Consider the following 14,692-nt stretch of genomic DNA (forward strand, 5'->3'; position numbering starts at 1 on the left):
TTTTTTAAATCATTTATTTATTTTTTTATGGCTGTGTTGGGTCTTCGTTTCTGTGCGAGGACTTTGTCTAGTTGCGGCGAGCTGGGGCCACTCTTCATCGCGGTGCGCGGGCCTCTCACTGTCGCGGCCTCTCTTGTTGCGGAGCACAGGCTCCAGACGCGCAGGCTCAGTAATTGTGGCTCACGGGCCTAGTCGTTCCGTGGCATGTGGGATCCTCCCAGACCAGGGCTCGAACCCGTGTCCCCTGCATTGGCAGGCAGATTCTCAACCACTGCGCCACGAGGGAAGCCCTCACCATTTTTAATTGATATATTTCTTCTACATTGCCAGCTCTGTTTTTGCTTTTAAGAGGAAAATAAACACCTTTTGAATATTTTGGATGTATTGATTTATTTCTTATTATGCCTTCTTTACATTTTTTCCATCCTGTGAATGTCATTCCTTTTTATAGGCAAATATTTTATTAATTCATCCACTTGATATACATAGCTTTAAGGGATTTATTTTCTGAATAACTCTGATTTTGGTGAACTTAATGTTTTGTGTATGTGTTTGTGTGTGTGTGTGTGTGTGTGTGATTTTGGCAATGAACATATTCCTAAATATTTCATTTAACTCACTTATTTCTGTAAGGAGCTTCACTGAGGGAAGATTGTTATTCCTTGTACCAATTCAATTTGTTAATAAAATACCTTCATAAAGATAACAGACTTCTGATATAGTACTACTTTGTGTGTGGGTAAAAAATACAAACTTTTTTTTTTTTTTAATAGGAGGAAAGTAAATCAATATAAACTAGAATTTTGTAATAGTGCGCTTCCTGAATTTATGAGGAGCTGGACTTTTTTTTTTTCCCATTGCTACCCATGCTCTTCTCATTAATTTCATAGATTTTTCATGGAACAGTTGTTTGCTACAACCGCTATAGAGTAAATTATATACCATTCACATTCCAGTTTTGATTTGTTGTTTAGAAAAGGTAGACTCTACATTTTCAAGTGCATAATGATACCCATCTATTTTGAATTCTATTTTCTTGAAAAAAGGTGAAAACAATACTGTTATTATTTGTCATCCCCTAAATGTGTGACATGGCAACGTAAAAACAAGTTTCTCCTTTGAGACTATTGATGATCCTTGAATGTCTGGTAAATCATCACTGGCCTTAAAAATCAGGCATCTGGCTCTTTTCCAAGTGGACAGTGCTTTACCTATCATTTTGTTATGTTAGGCATTTCACTCTGTTTCCAAGCAGTTTAAGTGTAGTTAAGATGTGATTTTATTTTTTTTCCTGCAACAATCTTGCTGTTTAATTCCATCCAGTTTGTCCTTATTAAATATCAACTCAAAATATTTGACTGAGATAATTGGGTATTGATTATTTTTGCACTGTCATTTGCAGTTCAAATTGGATCTTTATAAACACTTGAGACTTTTTAAGGGCTACCTTATGCTTAATATGCATGCATAGTTCTAGTTTGGTTCCAGTTTGGTTTGGAGATTGTTTCACTGTGCTGAATTCAGACTCAACTTTCCATAAAAAGGAAAAAAAAAAAAAAAAGAAACAGCAGCTCAGTGATAAAGCAAGAACACTTTCCACTGCTTTTTCAACTCTTTCCTCTTTTTTCTTGAATTCAAAGCCAACGAAGGAATTCTGAAGTGCTGGGGGGTTACTTGGCTTTAGAACTTTGTAAAGATGGATGGTCGCAGCATGCTGCCCCTTATTATTCTCTTTCCCTGGGCAGAACAGACTGCTAATTATTATTTCTAAAAATAATATAGCAATCTTATTTTTCCTTTTCCCATATGCAGGCTTAAGCACACTTTCATTTTTTAAATTCTTATTATTTTTATTTATTTTAATTTTCCATTAATTATTTCTATTTAGTTTTTAGACTTGTAGACGTGTAAGTCAAAATCACAATAACTCATAAATATTCCATATTTTAAGATTTAGTGAACACCTACAACTCAGTAAGAGAACTGCTTTATGATCCACTAGACATTAGAAAAAAGAAAAGACTGATAATATTTTCTCAGCCTTATGAAATGAAGACTGCATTTTAGGAGTCCAAGGACCAGAGTTCAAGTCCTTCCTCTGGCCCTCCTGTGTTACTCTGCATATGTCACTTAATTGCTCAGATTTCCTGTTGTCTCATCTATAAATAGTGATGCACTGATACCTACTTCAGAATTGTCAAGAAAATGAAATGAAATAAATTAAATGGAAGTATTTCAACAGCTGTAGTGTGTTATGTCAAAGCCCTCAAGTGGTCTAGAATCTATATGAGTAATACAGATGAGTAATGCTTCATTTCAGACATTGAAATGAAGAATAATACTAGCTAGAAAGTCACCGGTTACACTTCCAAACGTTTAATAAATATCATATAGAAGATTCAGAAGGCAAGCACTGAGTATATTTGAAGTGGTTGGATTTGTTTCTGAGTAGAATTGGAACTTAAAAATATATATTCAAGGATGGGTAAAATTTGGAATGAAAAATGAAAATCTTCCAAATGTTCCTGCCAGGAAGGAGCAGACTTCATTCATCCATCCATTAAATCATTAATTAAATATTTATGGAGCATTTACCATAGTCTAGGCACTGTGCTAAGGAATACCAAGAAAGATGGAGTAGCTATGGAAAGAAAAAGATGTTTGACTTGTGTCACATGATAGACACTTTAAACTTTGGACTCCGACTAATTGAAAGGTAGTACCCTCTTTACCCCAGAACTAATTGGATGAAATTTCAGATTGTAGTCAATATTGTATGCCTTTGTACTTTAACAGAAATGCTCCTGTACATTCATTGTCAAGTTTGAAGGCAAAAAATGCTACCATATTTTATTATAGATCTTACTAAGCTTCCTACTCATGTAGATTGTCACTCTAAATATAAAGGATTGTGTTTATTTATAGGTGTGTAGCTTATTGTGTCCAATTCTGCTTATAATCAAGTTAAATGAATGCTCAATGAAATGCCAGTCTGATTTTTTGAAAAATGTCTGCATTTATTTAAGATTGTTTAATTAAAGATAATTATTAACACATAATTGGAATTTTTACTTTCCTAGAAAGTAATAAGTCAAGGATATTTACTCTTTGTAATTTATTTTATATCTAGTTTACAGATTTTAAAAAATTCCTTAAGGAGTGTTAGGAAGCCTACAGACCACAAAGTAAAGGGGTCTGCAAATACTCAGTTCATTACTTGTGCACTGAATGTCATTTAGGGGCTTATCTAAGTTGTCTAATTATCAAATAGAGCCATTAAGCACTACATACTTCCAGTTGCGGTTGTGCTCACAAAGCAGCAAGTATAGTAATAAGTTCAATGAGGGGGAAAAATAGCCTCCATATCGTTGGCATCTTGCAAGCAAAACAAGTTGATTTTGCTTTTTAATCGATTTTTTGATGTCATGATAAAATCTCTTTTCCTTAATCATAATCCCCCATAATCTGCCTGTGGGAGCACAGGGAATTCCCCTGGTTCAGCTGGAGAAAGTCCCCACAGGGACGCATCACCCTGGGAGAGCAGCTCCTGATGTTCTATCTTGTCTCCTCCTCCCCCACTCATTTCCTTGGTCTTGCAGCAAAGGGAACCTGGGGCAGTTTAACCTGCTTTCCAATGTCTGTTCATGCTTGGCAGCTGGTGCAGAGTGGGATGGTGAGAGGCTGTTCAGTGCAAGGTGATGGCCTACTAGGAAAGTGTTAGGGGTGCCAATGAATGACTGAGAGGAAGCACGTGAGTTGGGGGTAAAGGGATGATAGCCACAGTATTTGGAAGGCCACTCACTAGGCTGACCACCTGGATCACACAGAATGATCCCAGCATCATATATTTTCCCTTATGGCAAGATTAGGAGAGATAGATTCATTCATTCATTCAAGCAACAAGTATGAATATGAAGCACCGTACTAAATTCTCCAATAGAATGGAGAATAAAACTGACATTGTCTCTGCCTCCATGGAACTTACAGTTCAGGAGAAAGGCAGGCATTAAACAGAAATCCAGAAGTCTAATATGTAATTGCAATATGTGATAAGTGCTATGATAGAAAACTCTAGGCTGCAGGGTAGAACTATATTTGGAGATCTAATTAGATGAAGGAGTTAAAGAAAACTCTCTTAAAAAGTCATGTTATAGTGAAGACTGGAACGGTGATTAGGAGTTATTTAGATAAGAATAAGAGGAAGATCATTTGAGGCAAAGGAAGCAGCATGTAAGACGGCCCTGAGATAGGAAGAAGTTTCAAGTGAGTATCCAAGGTACTTCAATGTGCTAGGAGGAGAGCTCCGTAATTGAAAACCATAGTTGCATGAAAAGTGTGTTTTTGCAAGGAAGCTCCTAGGGGGTTACTGTAAGCCAGTTCTACAGTGAGGAGTTAAGTTGTTCATTTGTCTCCAAAAGATCCTCATACAGAATACTTTTCCGTAACTTTACTTTCCTGCTCATGGTGACTTTAATTTAGAGGTCTTCAGTGGAGAACTGTATTTTCACCAGTCATGTGCTAAGTTAATAGGGCCTTCTAGATATGAAGTGCTGTCTAATAGAGTGATCACTTGTCATATTGAAATTTAAATTTAAATAAACTAAAATTCAATCAAATTTTAGAAATCCCAAATTCAGCTCCTTGGTCACACTAGCCACATGCCAAGTGGGAATATACTGTGTATATGTCTAGCAGCTACTGTACTGGACAGCGCAGATATTGAGCATTAGCATCATTAAAGAAATTTCTGTTACATAGTCCACATAGTAGTTAACCCCATGGGCTCTGGAGTCAGATCTAGATTTAAATTCTAATTTTTGCACTTGCTGTGTGATCCTAAGCAAGTTATTTAACATCTCTGAGCCTCAGATTAGCCATGAAAAAATAAGAATAGCATGGGTAATGTATATAGAGAACCTAATAAATCACCTGGCACATAATAGACATTTAGAAATACCAATACCTGATACCTCTATTTTCTTAGTCCAACTCTCTTTTCCTCCAGGCACTCAATCATTCTTCCTATTCCTCCTCCATACTGAGTAAATCCACTTCATCCATATTTTGACCCATGCTTCCCTTCCTTTATTCACTGGCCACACCATCAACCCAATCCACAATTCTAGGTCAATCCAGACTTATTCTCTGATCCAGCTGAGTCTGCTAAAGCTTGACGGAGGAAATCATTTCACTGTTGAGATGATCAGCATTATAAACAGTCAGCCTCCAGGCTCATCTAGTTGACCTCCAGCCAACTTGGCAAACCTTTGAATCTTTTGCTTTGGCTACTCTTTTCATTTTTGATAGTACCTATCCTAACTGCAGTCTCCTCACCAGGCCCTCACCTCACCTCTGTATCAGCAGAATGAATTCATTGAACTTCCCTTTCCTACTCTTCAAGTATATATATTTTTATTTACAGGGGTTCCCAATGCCAGTATTGGGACCAGTGTAAGGCTACTTTAGAAGTACTTGATTAACGTTGAAAAATATATCTACCTGGGCCTGACCCCAGTCTACTGAATGGAAATCTTTAGTACTGGAAATGGGGGAATCTGTAGTTGTATAAAGCTCTGCAGATGATTTTGTGACCTAAGTTTTGGAGACACCACCAAGAGAGTTGTGGATACTGTTGCTTATAAACTCTGATTGCTTTTTCATGCTGTTCGATATTAATCTGGCTGCCCCTATTTCTTCCCAGCAGTTGACATGTAGGCTGCACTTTTCAGAGCTCTTCAATGAGTTTTTAGAGCATCTGTCTTGCCTGTGGTCATCACACTTAATCTCTCCTTGCTGGAACTATTAACGCACTCCCTCTGGTGACATACCAAGCTTGAGAGTAGCTAGAATAGCATCTTTGCTGTGTCCCGGCTGTGCTCCAAGACTTCATTCTTGGTCATTTTGTCTGACCATTTAATGTAAACTGTAGATCATAGATGACACTGGTGAAAGAGTTCAAGTAGCCAGAAGTGTAATCTCAAGAGGATGGAAGTCTCAGAGTTATATAATAGTTTGGACATGAACATTGCTGTGTAAAACATTTAATTTGATTCAAAGTGTATTTTCCACTGGGTATAACATTTAGCATTCCAACGACTTTTAGTGCTATTTTAATTTTTATTCATCTATTACTGTGTTGTATGTATAGTTTACAGTGAGTTTCCTTGACCCCAGTTATCTTTTTGGTGGTTCTAAAAACTTAAAATATCATTAATAGAAGCAAACATTTCAATGAAAACAGCAAACATTTCAATGAAAACAGCTAAATGATAAAAAACTCAACATGTAATTAGGAGATAAACATTTTTACAAATGTATATATATTTGTGTAGTATTATATTTAATGTAATATATACTATTTATATATGAGTATATACTAATTTAAATATTAATATTATGTTCAATAAGAATTCCATCAAAATTAAATATGCACGACATAGTAGAGTCTCAAATATTCAGTCTCCTAGTGAAATTATCTATAGCTAATCATAGACTCATGGAAATAGTGGGTTAAAAAGCAACTAGAAAAAGATTAAAAAAATCAGAAAACCGTGATTAAATCTCAGTTGCACCTCTTACTTCCTGTGTGGCCAGGATCAGGTCACTGAACATTTCTGCACATTAGCTTTCTCATCTTCAAAATGTTCTTTCAGAAGGTTGTTGTAAGGATTAGATGGAATAAGTGATAAATGGTAATACATTGTAAGATATAGTCATTGTTCTTGCTAAGGTCAAAGGGCACTATACAACTTTGTAACATCTTCTGAATTCTCTAAGAAAGAATAAGTTATTTAGCACTTTAATTAATTCACGGGGATACCAGCCCACTTTTATCCATCTGAGTATCCTTGGAAGACTGTCATATAGTAATCCTTTAAATCTTACTGAATAAAATGAAATACAGTTTATTAAGTCCTTCATTTTGAAAATTGGCAATTTACGTGCATGGATGTTTTGTATTTTTCCAATAACCAGAACATTTGTTTAGCCAGAATTTTTTTTCTCAACAGTGTCATCTGTTCTTTTTCTTTATTAACTAGAGGTTAGTTTTCATATTTCTCCTAACATACCAGACATTTAAAATTTTAGTATATGATTTCATTTTTATTTGGGATAATTATGATTAATAATAACTACATTTGCTGAGCTCTTGTATCGTGGCGGACACAGTGTAAGCACATGTACAGTATTAACATATTTAATCCTCACAACAATCCTATGAGGTAGCTAATGTTATCCCCATTTATTGCTGAGAAAATTAAGGTATAAAGTAGCTAAGTATCTTTCCCTAAAATCATCCTTTAAGAGACAGAATGGGAGTTTAGCCCAGGCAGTCTATTCCAGAACCTAGGCTCGTCACAGTTAAACAATGCGGCATTGCTAACACTGCATAATCTCTTGCATATCTGCTTGTGAGCATTCCCATAATGCAACATTTGGGCATCATGATTCTTGGTGATCTTTGATGCCAATAGCAACCATGTAAGTGAAACTCTCCTGGAGCCTTTGGCAGTACTTTCTAACTTGTATTTCAGTTTTTCTGACATACCCTCAAATATAATTACGTCGAAATCAACTAGACCATTTTTGTCTTCACATTCCCTATAGTCAGATACATAAAAGGAAAAGTAATAGCCTATCCAAGAGACTGGTTTACATAGATTTCCAACCAGGGTAAGTTGTCATCCCTCATCTGTATAATCACGATGACTAATTGGTTTTTAAAATTAAATCACAATTTTATGTAGATACTTGCATTTGTAGGTTATGTTTGTTGTATTTTACTATCTTGAGCTTGTAAATACTAGTGATTAACTAAAGTTCACTTAAATAGTTATTATATCTTCATGAAAATTCATGTATTTGCTGAAACATGTAATCAAAATAGTGCACTGAATTAATTCGAGTCAGAATCTAGAACATTTTATATAATTTACATGGCTAATCCTCATACAGAAACTGCAGGGATGGTCCTGGAAGCTTAATTTTGCCCCCATATATAGTATTAAAGCAAATTATGTCTTAAACTCTTGAGGTTTTCACTTGATATCCTATCATTGTATTATCATAACCTTGAACTCTTTTTCTCACTTGAAATGATCTTCAAGTGAAACTAAGTTTCAAGTTATCATCACACACTGAGAAATGTTTTCTTGTACTTTACATACACAAGCATAGGCATATGAGTGAGCATACACATGCATATAAAGTAGTCCCTACCTATGAATGGATTGATTTAAGGAAGTATATTTGGAAAAGTATTTCTAAGAACCAGTGACAGCTTCTCCTAGGAATAGTGTTATGTTACTCTTCCAGTACAAAAGGTTGTTTATCTCACATTTCACACCATTTTACATATTGCTTTTATTGGATTATCCTTTCTCAATTTCCACTCTAGACACTAGAAATATAATTCTCTATACTACTAACCCTAGGAGACCTTCTACCACCATAACCCATAACAACCACACCATTTTCAATACATGCTATCAGCCAGCATGTTTGTTAAAACCAGTGATATCCCATTAGAATAATTATGTAGATGTTAAAAGCTATGTTTATATTTTCAAAATGATAAATATCATTGTTTTGTTCTGAATTTTCAAGTCCTAAACACTCAATAGTTGTTTAATGTTTTCAAAATAAGCAGAGTATGCATTGGTGGCACAAAACTGTAAGGTTTACTAAAACCAGAAAATACTAACCACAGAGTATATGCTGTTTAATATGCCAACCCAAGTTGCATTTGGCCCATTTATTATTATTTTCTGGTTGTCAGCATTGGAAGTAACTGAGAAGTGCACTTTATATAAACCATATTTTCAAGAAGTCACAATGATTAGAATTAGAAAACCCATCCCAATTTAATCATTAGCACAGAGGAAAGCAGCAATTAAAACTCCTGAAAACTGGTATTCAGAATGTTGGTGAAAGATATGATCTTTCTTTCTAAAGGGTAACCTGATTTTTGATAAATGTGTTTGCTTTATAAGTAATCATTCTTTAGTTAATGGGTCTCTGACTTAGCTTGGGCTGCTATAACAAAATACCACAGACTGGGTGGCTGAAACAATAGACATTTATTTCTAACAGTTTTGGAGTCTTAGAAGTCTACTATCAAGGCACCAGCAGATTCAGTTCCTGGTGCGAGCCCTCTTCCTGGTTTGTAGATGACTGCCTTCTCACTGTGTCCTCATATGGCAGGGGAGAATGAGCTCTGGTCTCTTTTCCTCATCTTATAAAAATACTGATTCCATCATGCGTGTCCCACCCTCATGACCTCAACTAAACCTAGTTACCTATCAAGGGTTCCATTACCATTACCAAATGGTATTACCAAATACCATTACCCTGGGGATTAGAGTTTCAACATATGAATGGGGGGGTGGAGGGGAAGGGTTGGAGGAGTGGAGGGGGTGGGGACACAAACATTCAGTCCATAACAGTCTCTAATTGGAGAATGTGCATATGAGTTTCATCCACATGTGTTTTTATATTTTTAAAATTGGAATGCCTAAGAAAAGTCAAGCACTCTCCAGTTTACCACAGTCACTGCCACTCCCTACTGCCTTACTCCTTGCTAGATACTCTTAATGGTGTGGTCTACCTGAATTGTTGACTCTTGATTTAAACCATTTAACTTGTTAAAAGTTATCAAGGTTTTGGTATTAAAATATTCTGTTAATTCCCTCCTGTAGGATGGAGAACCTAATAAGGGGAAGGAATCCCCCACAATATCAGAGAAGTCCTTGTAAAGAAGTTCGTGCAGCCCTTCGGAAGAGGCCTGAAGAGGAGTGTAAGTATGTTTAATAGGTTTAACTACGTTCTAGATAGACTTAGGTGAGTGTCATAGTAAAAGTAAAACGTTAACCTTTAAGTGATAAGTCAAATAATAGAGGTACTTAACAAATACTTGTTGATTCTAATTTAATTTATTTTTTTTTTAAATATCATATGGTACCTGGATTCAGGCACTAAGAACATTGTTTTCTTAAGTGTTTCTCTTGTACTTCAGAATGCTCTACTAATAATTTGGTTCCATGTTCAAATGAGATTGGAAAAAGCTACACGATTTACCACATCTTTCTTAGATATCTGTACCATGAATATTATTTCCAAAGAGTCCTGAAGTAAAAAAAACAGAAAAACATAAACAAAACAAAAAACTTTTAAAGTGTGTTTAAAGTAAACATTTTCCAGTGTCATTTAACCACAATTCTCTTTCAACCTTTTTTTTTTTAAAACTGAGGACTCTTTGAAAACAACTTCGTTAGACTAAAGAATAAATGTCTAGTAGCAAATCTAAACCCATTGATCAAAATGAAACATTTGATTTAATCGAATTTAGGAAAAGATTTTGAAAGAAGTCACGTATCCCCTCAGAAAGCCATTTTAATCCATCTTTAAATTATCAAAATGTTACAATATATAATTGTAGAGATTTTATCTAAATATTGCAATTAAATATAGCATTGTTGGAGATGTTTAACATAATACTTGCATTTTAAGTTTATAAGATGACCCATAATACTAGCTTTCCTCATGGCACTTGCATCTAATTATTTTCAGGGTACTAAATCACAATCCATTATGACAAAAATTCAGAAAAAAATTTCTGAATGATGTCTTTTTACAAGAGTTTACATTTTGTAAGGATAGAGCTAATGCAGTGGGTTCACTGGTATATATAGTTTATTAGATTTTTAGGGTTATATTGGCATTTTAAATTAATTTGAAGTACACCATTCCAGGTAAAGACCAAATATATTAAACCTGGGCATACTCATGGCAAGTAGAGTATTTTTGTTTTGTTTCATTTTATTATAAAGTCAACAGATAATCTGATGGGGTTGGCATCTATGTCATTCAATATAGTGTTAGTTTTCTTTTGTTTGGTATATTTATAGTTTCTAGCATTATAAACAATATCCAATTAAAACTAAAATTTGAAAATGAAGGTATTGTTCATGGGCATGTTAGAACAAAAACTGTTTATAAGATGCAGACTCGTGCATAAAACTGTTGCTTTTTTATTGGGTTCATAGGAAAGCTTTGGGGTTTCTCCTCTGTGCTGGTTTAACACAATCAGCTTAGTCTCTGTTATAGTTCTGCAGATTTTATTTAGAAACTTAGAAAGGGTTTTTGTGGATAAATCTATAGTTGATTCTCATGGAGTCACACAGTATATTTAATATATACAAAGTTATTTTTCAGGCCTCTTATACTGAGTTGGTCTGTGCCAGAGGTTGACCACCTATGGTCCATTTACCAAATCCATCCTGACACCTGTTTCTGTAAATAAAATTTTATTGGAACACAGCCATCTCCTATTTATTTAGGTATTGTGTATGGCTGCTTTCCATGGCAAAGGAAGAGTTAAGCAGTTGTGGCAGAGACCATATGACCCACAAAGCCAAAAGTATTTACCTGATTCTTTACAGAAAAAGGTTTTAAAACCCTAATCTGGGCCAGTGGTTCTCAAAGTGTGGTCTTCAGACCAGCAGCAGCATTAGCAGCATCTGGGAACTTGTTAGAAACACACATTTTAAGGTCTACAACCCACATCTACTGAATCCAAACATCTGAGAGTCGGATCCAGTCATCTGTGTGTTTCGAAGAAGCCCTACAGGAGATTCTGATGCAAGCTCCAGTCTGAAAACCACTAGCCTAAGTCAAATGACTGGCGGCAAGATGACATTAAATCACCATGGATACAAAAGACTAATAATGATAGACATATTTCAGAGTTAAGTCTTATTGTTGTCTAATGTAAGGTACATAATATAACTGTTTCCTGTGTTGTAACAAGCAAGTCCTCAACAATTGAATCGTGGCAGTCAGGACAATTTTTGAAATATTACTACAGGAGCTCAGCTGGATTGACTATGTTATTGAACATGGAAGGACATAATGAGAAATGAGAAACATGTAAAGTATTATTCCCTGCCAGAGAGGTCTTCATTATTCCTTGTTAGTTTAATGAACAGTCCTTCTTGTCCTGTACAGACCACTGTTAATTCCCTAAGAAAGAATCCTCTTTTTTAGAATGGGAGCAATATAGTAGTTAATTAAGACATTAACTTTAAAGTCACCATAAGGGTGTTCTAATGTGACACTTAATGAACAGCTGCAGGACCCTGGGTATTATTTCCTTAATCTAAGACTCAGTTTACTTATTTGAAAAATGAGGTTAATTAAAGAGCCTACCTTGAAGGGTTATTTGGAGAATTAAGGAAGATTTTTATTAAGTACCTGGTATAGAACTTGGGACGTGGCAAATTTTTTTCCTCCTCTCTCTCTTCCTCTTCATTTATTATTATTGTTCTTCTTTTTTCAAACTAACCATTTGAGGATAGAAAGCATGTTTTGATCATAGAAATGAAAATCTACAGAAATTATAACCCCTATTTTTAGAAATAATAATATAAAGCAAGGAACAGGTTGTAAACAAATGACATAAAGCTGGAATTCTTACAGCAATGTTAGATAGTAATTCGTGTTAGATGGTAATTTGTCTCACACAAGTTTTTTCCCTATGAGTCTACAAATTCAACATGGGATCTAGACCAAGACTTACTGGTCAGCTCTCATGGAAAGCTGCCACCTTAGAAAATCATCATAGAAAGCCAAATGATAGTGGCTTTGCTTTTCTGCGAATTGAAAGAATAGTGGAACTTGACTCAGACAATAGGATCCTCCAGATGCAAGGTGAGCCCTCTTGCATTTGGAGATATTGCAAATAAGAGGGTTTTGCTAAATAACAGTATTCATACTGCTGTCTTTTATAATCTTTTATACTTTTTACAGTATTATCAATGTTAATATCAACATTAGGTCACCAGACATAGCTCTTAACCAATTATTTCATGTGAATTATATCTAGCTATATTGCATTTAACATAGCCAAGCAAACTTTCAGTAAAAATTGATTCTTGTAAAAGACACACTTTTAAATATGCTCGTTACTTCCCATTAAAAAATAAAAATAAAAACTTTGTCCTCAAAACCAAAGCACCATTCAGCTACAGCCCTACATTCTCAGACTGTTCTCAGGCAAACCTCTCAAAGGAGTTATCTATACTCACTCCATTTACTTACCCCCAACTCACTCGTCCAAATCAATGTAGTCTGGCTCCTACCCAATCACTCTGCTGAGACAGCTTTCATTCAGACCACTAATAATCTCTTTATGATGCTATATTAGTTTTATATTGCTATGTAATAAATTACCACAAACTTACTGGCTTAAAACAGTTTATCTCACAGTTTCTTTGGGTCAAGAATCCAGGTAGGGCTTGTCTAGGTTCTCTGCCTCAGGGTCTCACCAGGCTGAAGTTTCATCATGAACTCAATTGAGCAAGAACCTACTTCCAAGCTTACTTAGGCTTGAATTCACTTTCTTGTGAATTCACTTTCTTGTGGTTCTATGACCAAGAGCCCCGCTTTTTGCTGACTTCCAGCTGAGGGCCACCTTTAGGGTCTAGAGATCTCCTGCAGTTCCTTGATATATGTACCTTCTCAGTATGGCTGCTTACTTCGTTATTTATACTAAAAAACTTATAAATAAATAAAAGTTGAACTAAAAAATATTCAAGTAACCCACAGGAAGGCAAGAAAAAAGAAATAGAGGAATTAGAAACCAAGGGAACAAACAGAAAACAAATAATAAAATGGAGACATAAGCCTTAACAGATCAATAGTTACATTAAGTGTAAATGGTGTAAATACCTCAATTAAAATACAAAGCCTGTCAGATTGGTTAAAAAAAACAAAACAAAACAAAAAAGTTGCTATACAAAATGCCTTTTAAATGTAAAAATATGAAAAGGTTATATATAAAAGGATAGAAAAAGTATTTAAATGAAAGCTTGACTGACTATATATCAGAAAAAAGTAAGTTCAGAGTAAAACATAATAAACAAGATAACTTCATAATTATAAAGGGGTCAGTTCATCAAGAGGATATAACAGTCCTAAACAATCCTAAATGTTTATGACTTCAATTTATGTTTTACAAGTTTATATTTTCTTTTTTTTTTTTTTTTTTTTTTTTTTTTATTCACACACACACACACTGTATTTTATTTTTACAAGACATAAATAGACTGACACCAAGCATTGTACATGGATGACCACAACAAAAGCAACAATGATTGCAATTACCAAACATGAAACACACTCATACTATGTCATAATATTGACATTCAGTCCAGTAATCCTCCACTGTAACAGCTCCTTTACTTTGCAGTGAAAATTGATTTGTATATTCTTTGCCTCTGAGTCCTTGTGGGATTTTTTTTTTTTTTTTAATTCAGACAGAAAGTCACAAAAATTATACTCATCCTCATCAGTTCACTCAGTCCCATGTAATTAATTTTTTTTTCATCTTGATCTTTTGTTAGCACTTTTATGAGTTCATCAGTTTTTCATTAGAGTTCTGAAAATGCTTATTCATTCAGTTCAGCAGTACAGTCAGTTACCAGAAACCTGTACTTGTCAGAGTCTTTTCCATGAATTTCTTGAAGATGAAACCCTTTTATAGGAACATATTTGCAAAATCATCAGAGTACACCATAACTGTCTGTAAATGACAAAAGACTTAAAAATGACCACGGTTAAAGATTTGATGAAAGTTCATAATAATGCAGTTGACAAGAAAATTAGTTATTTCTGAGATATACATTTTAAAGTA

At 34.8% G+C, this 14,692-nt stretch overlaps 1 protein-coding gene across 1 annotated transcript in view; it reads left to right on the top strand.

The window, feature by feature from the left end:
- LRRC7 (leucine rich repeat containing 7) overlaps positions 1-14,692 on the top strand; it is a 505,876-nt gene that overhangs the window by 100,200 nt on the left and 390,984 nt on the right. Inside the window, exon 2 of the mRNA XM_036841498.1 lies at positions 9,699-9,796. Coding sequence (XP_036697393.1) covers positions 9,699-9,796 — 98 coding nt within the window. The remainder of the gene's footprint in view (positions 1-9,698; positions 9,797-14,692) is intronic.

The sequence above is a fragment of the Balaenoptera musculus genome, chromosome 1, assembly GCF_009873245.2.
Source record: "Balaenoptera musculus isolate JJ_BM4_2016_0621 chromosome 1, mBalMus1.pri.v3, whole genome shotgun sequence".
NCBI lineage: Eukaryota > Metazoa > Chordata > Mammalia > Artiodactyla > Balaenopteridae > Balaenoptera > Balaenoptera musculus.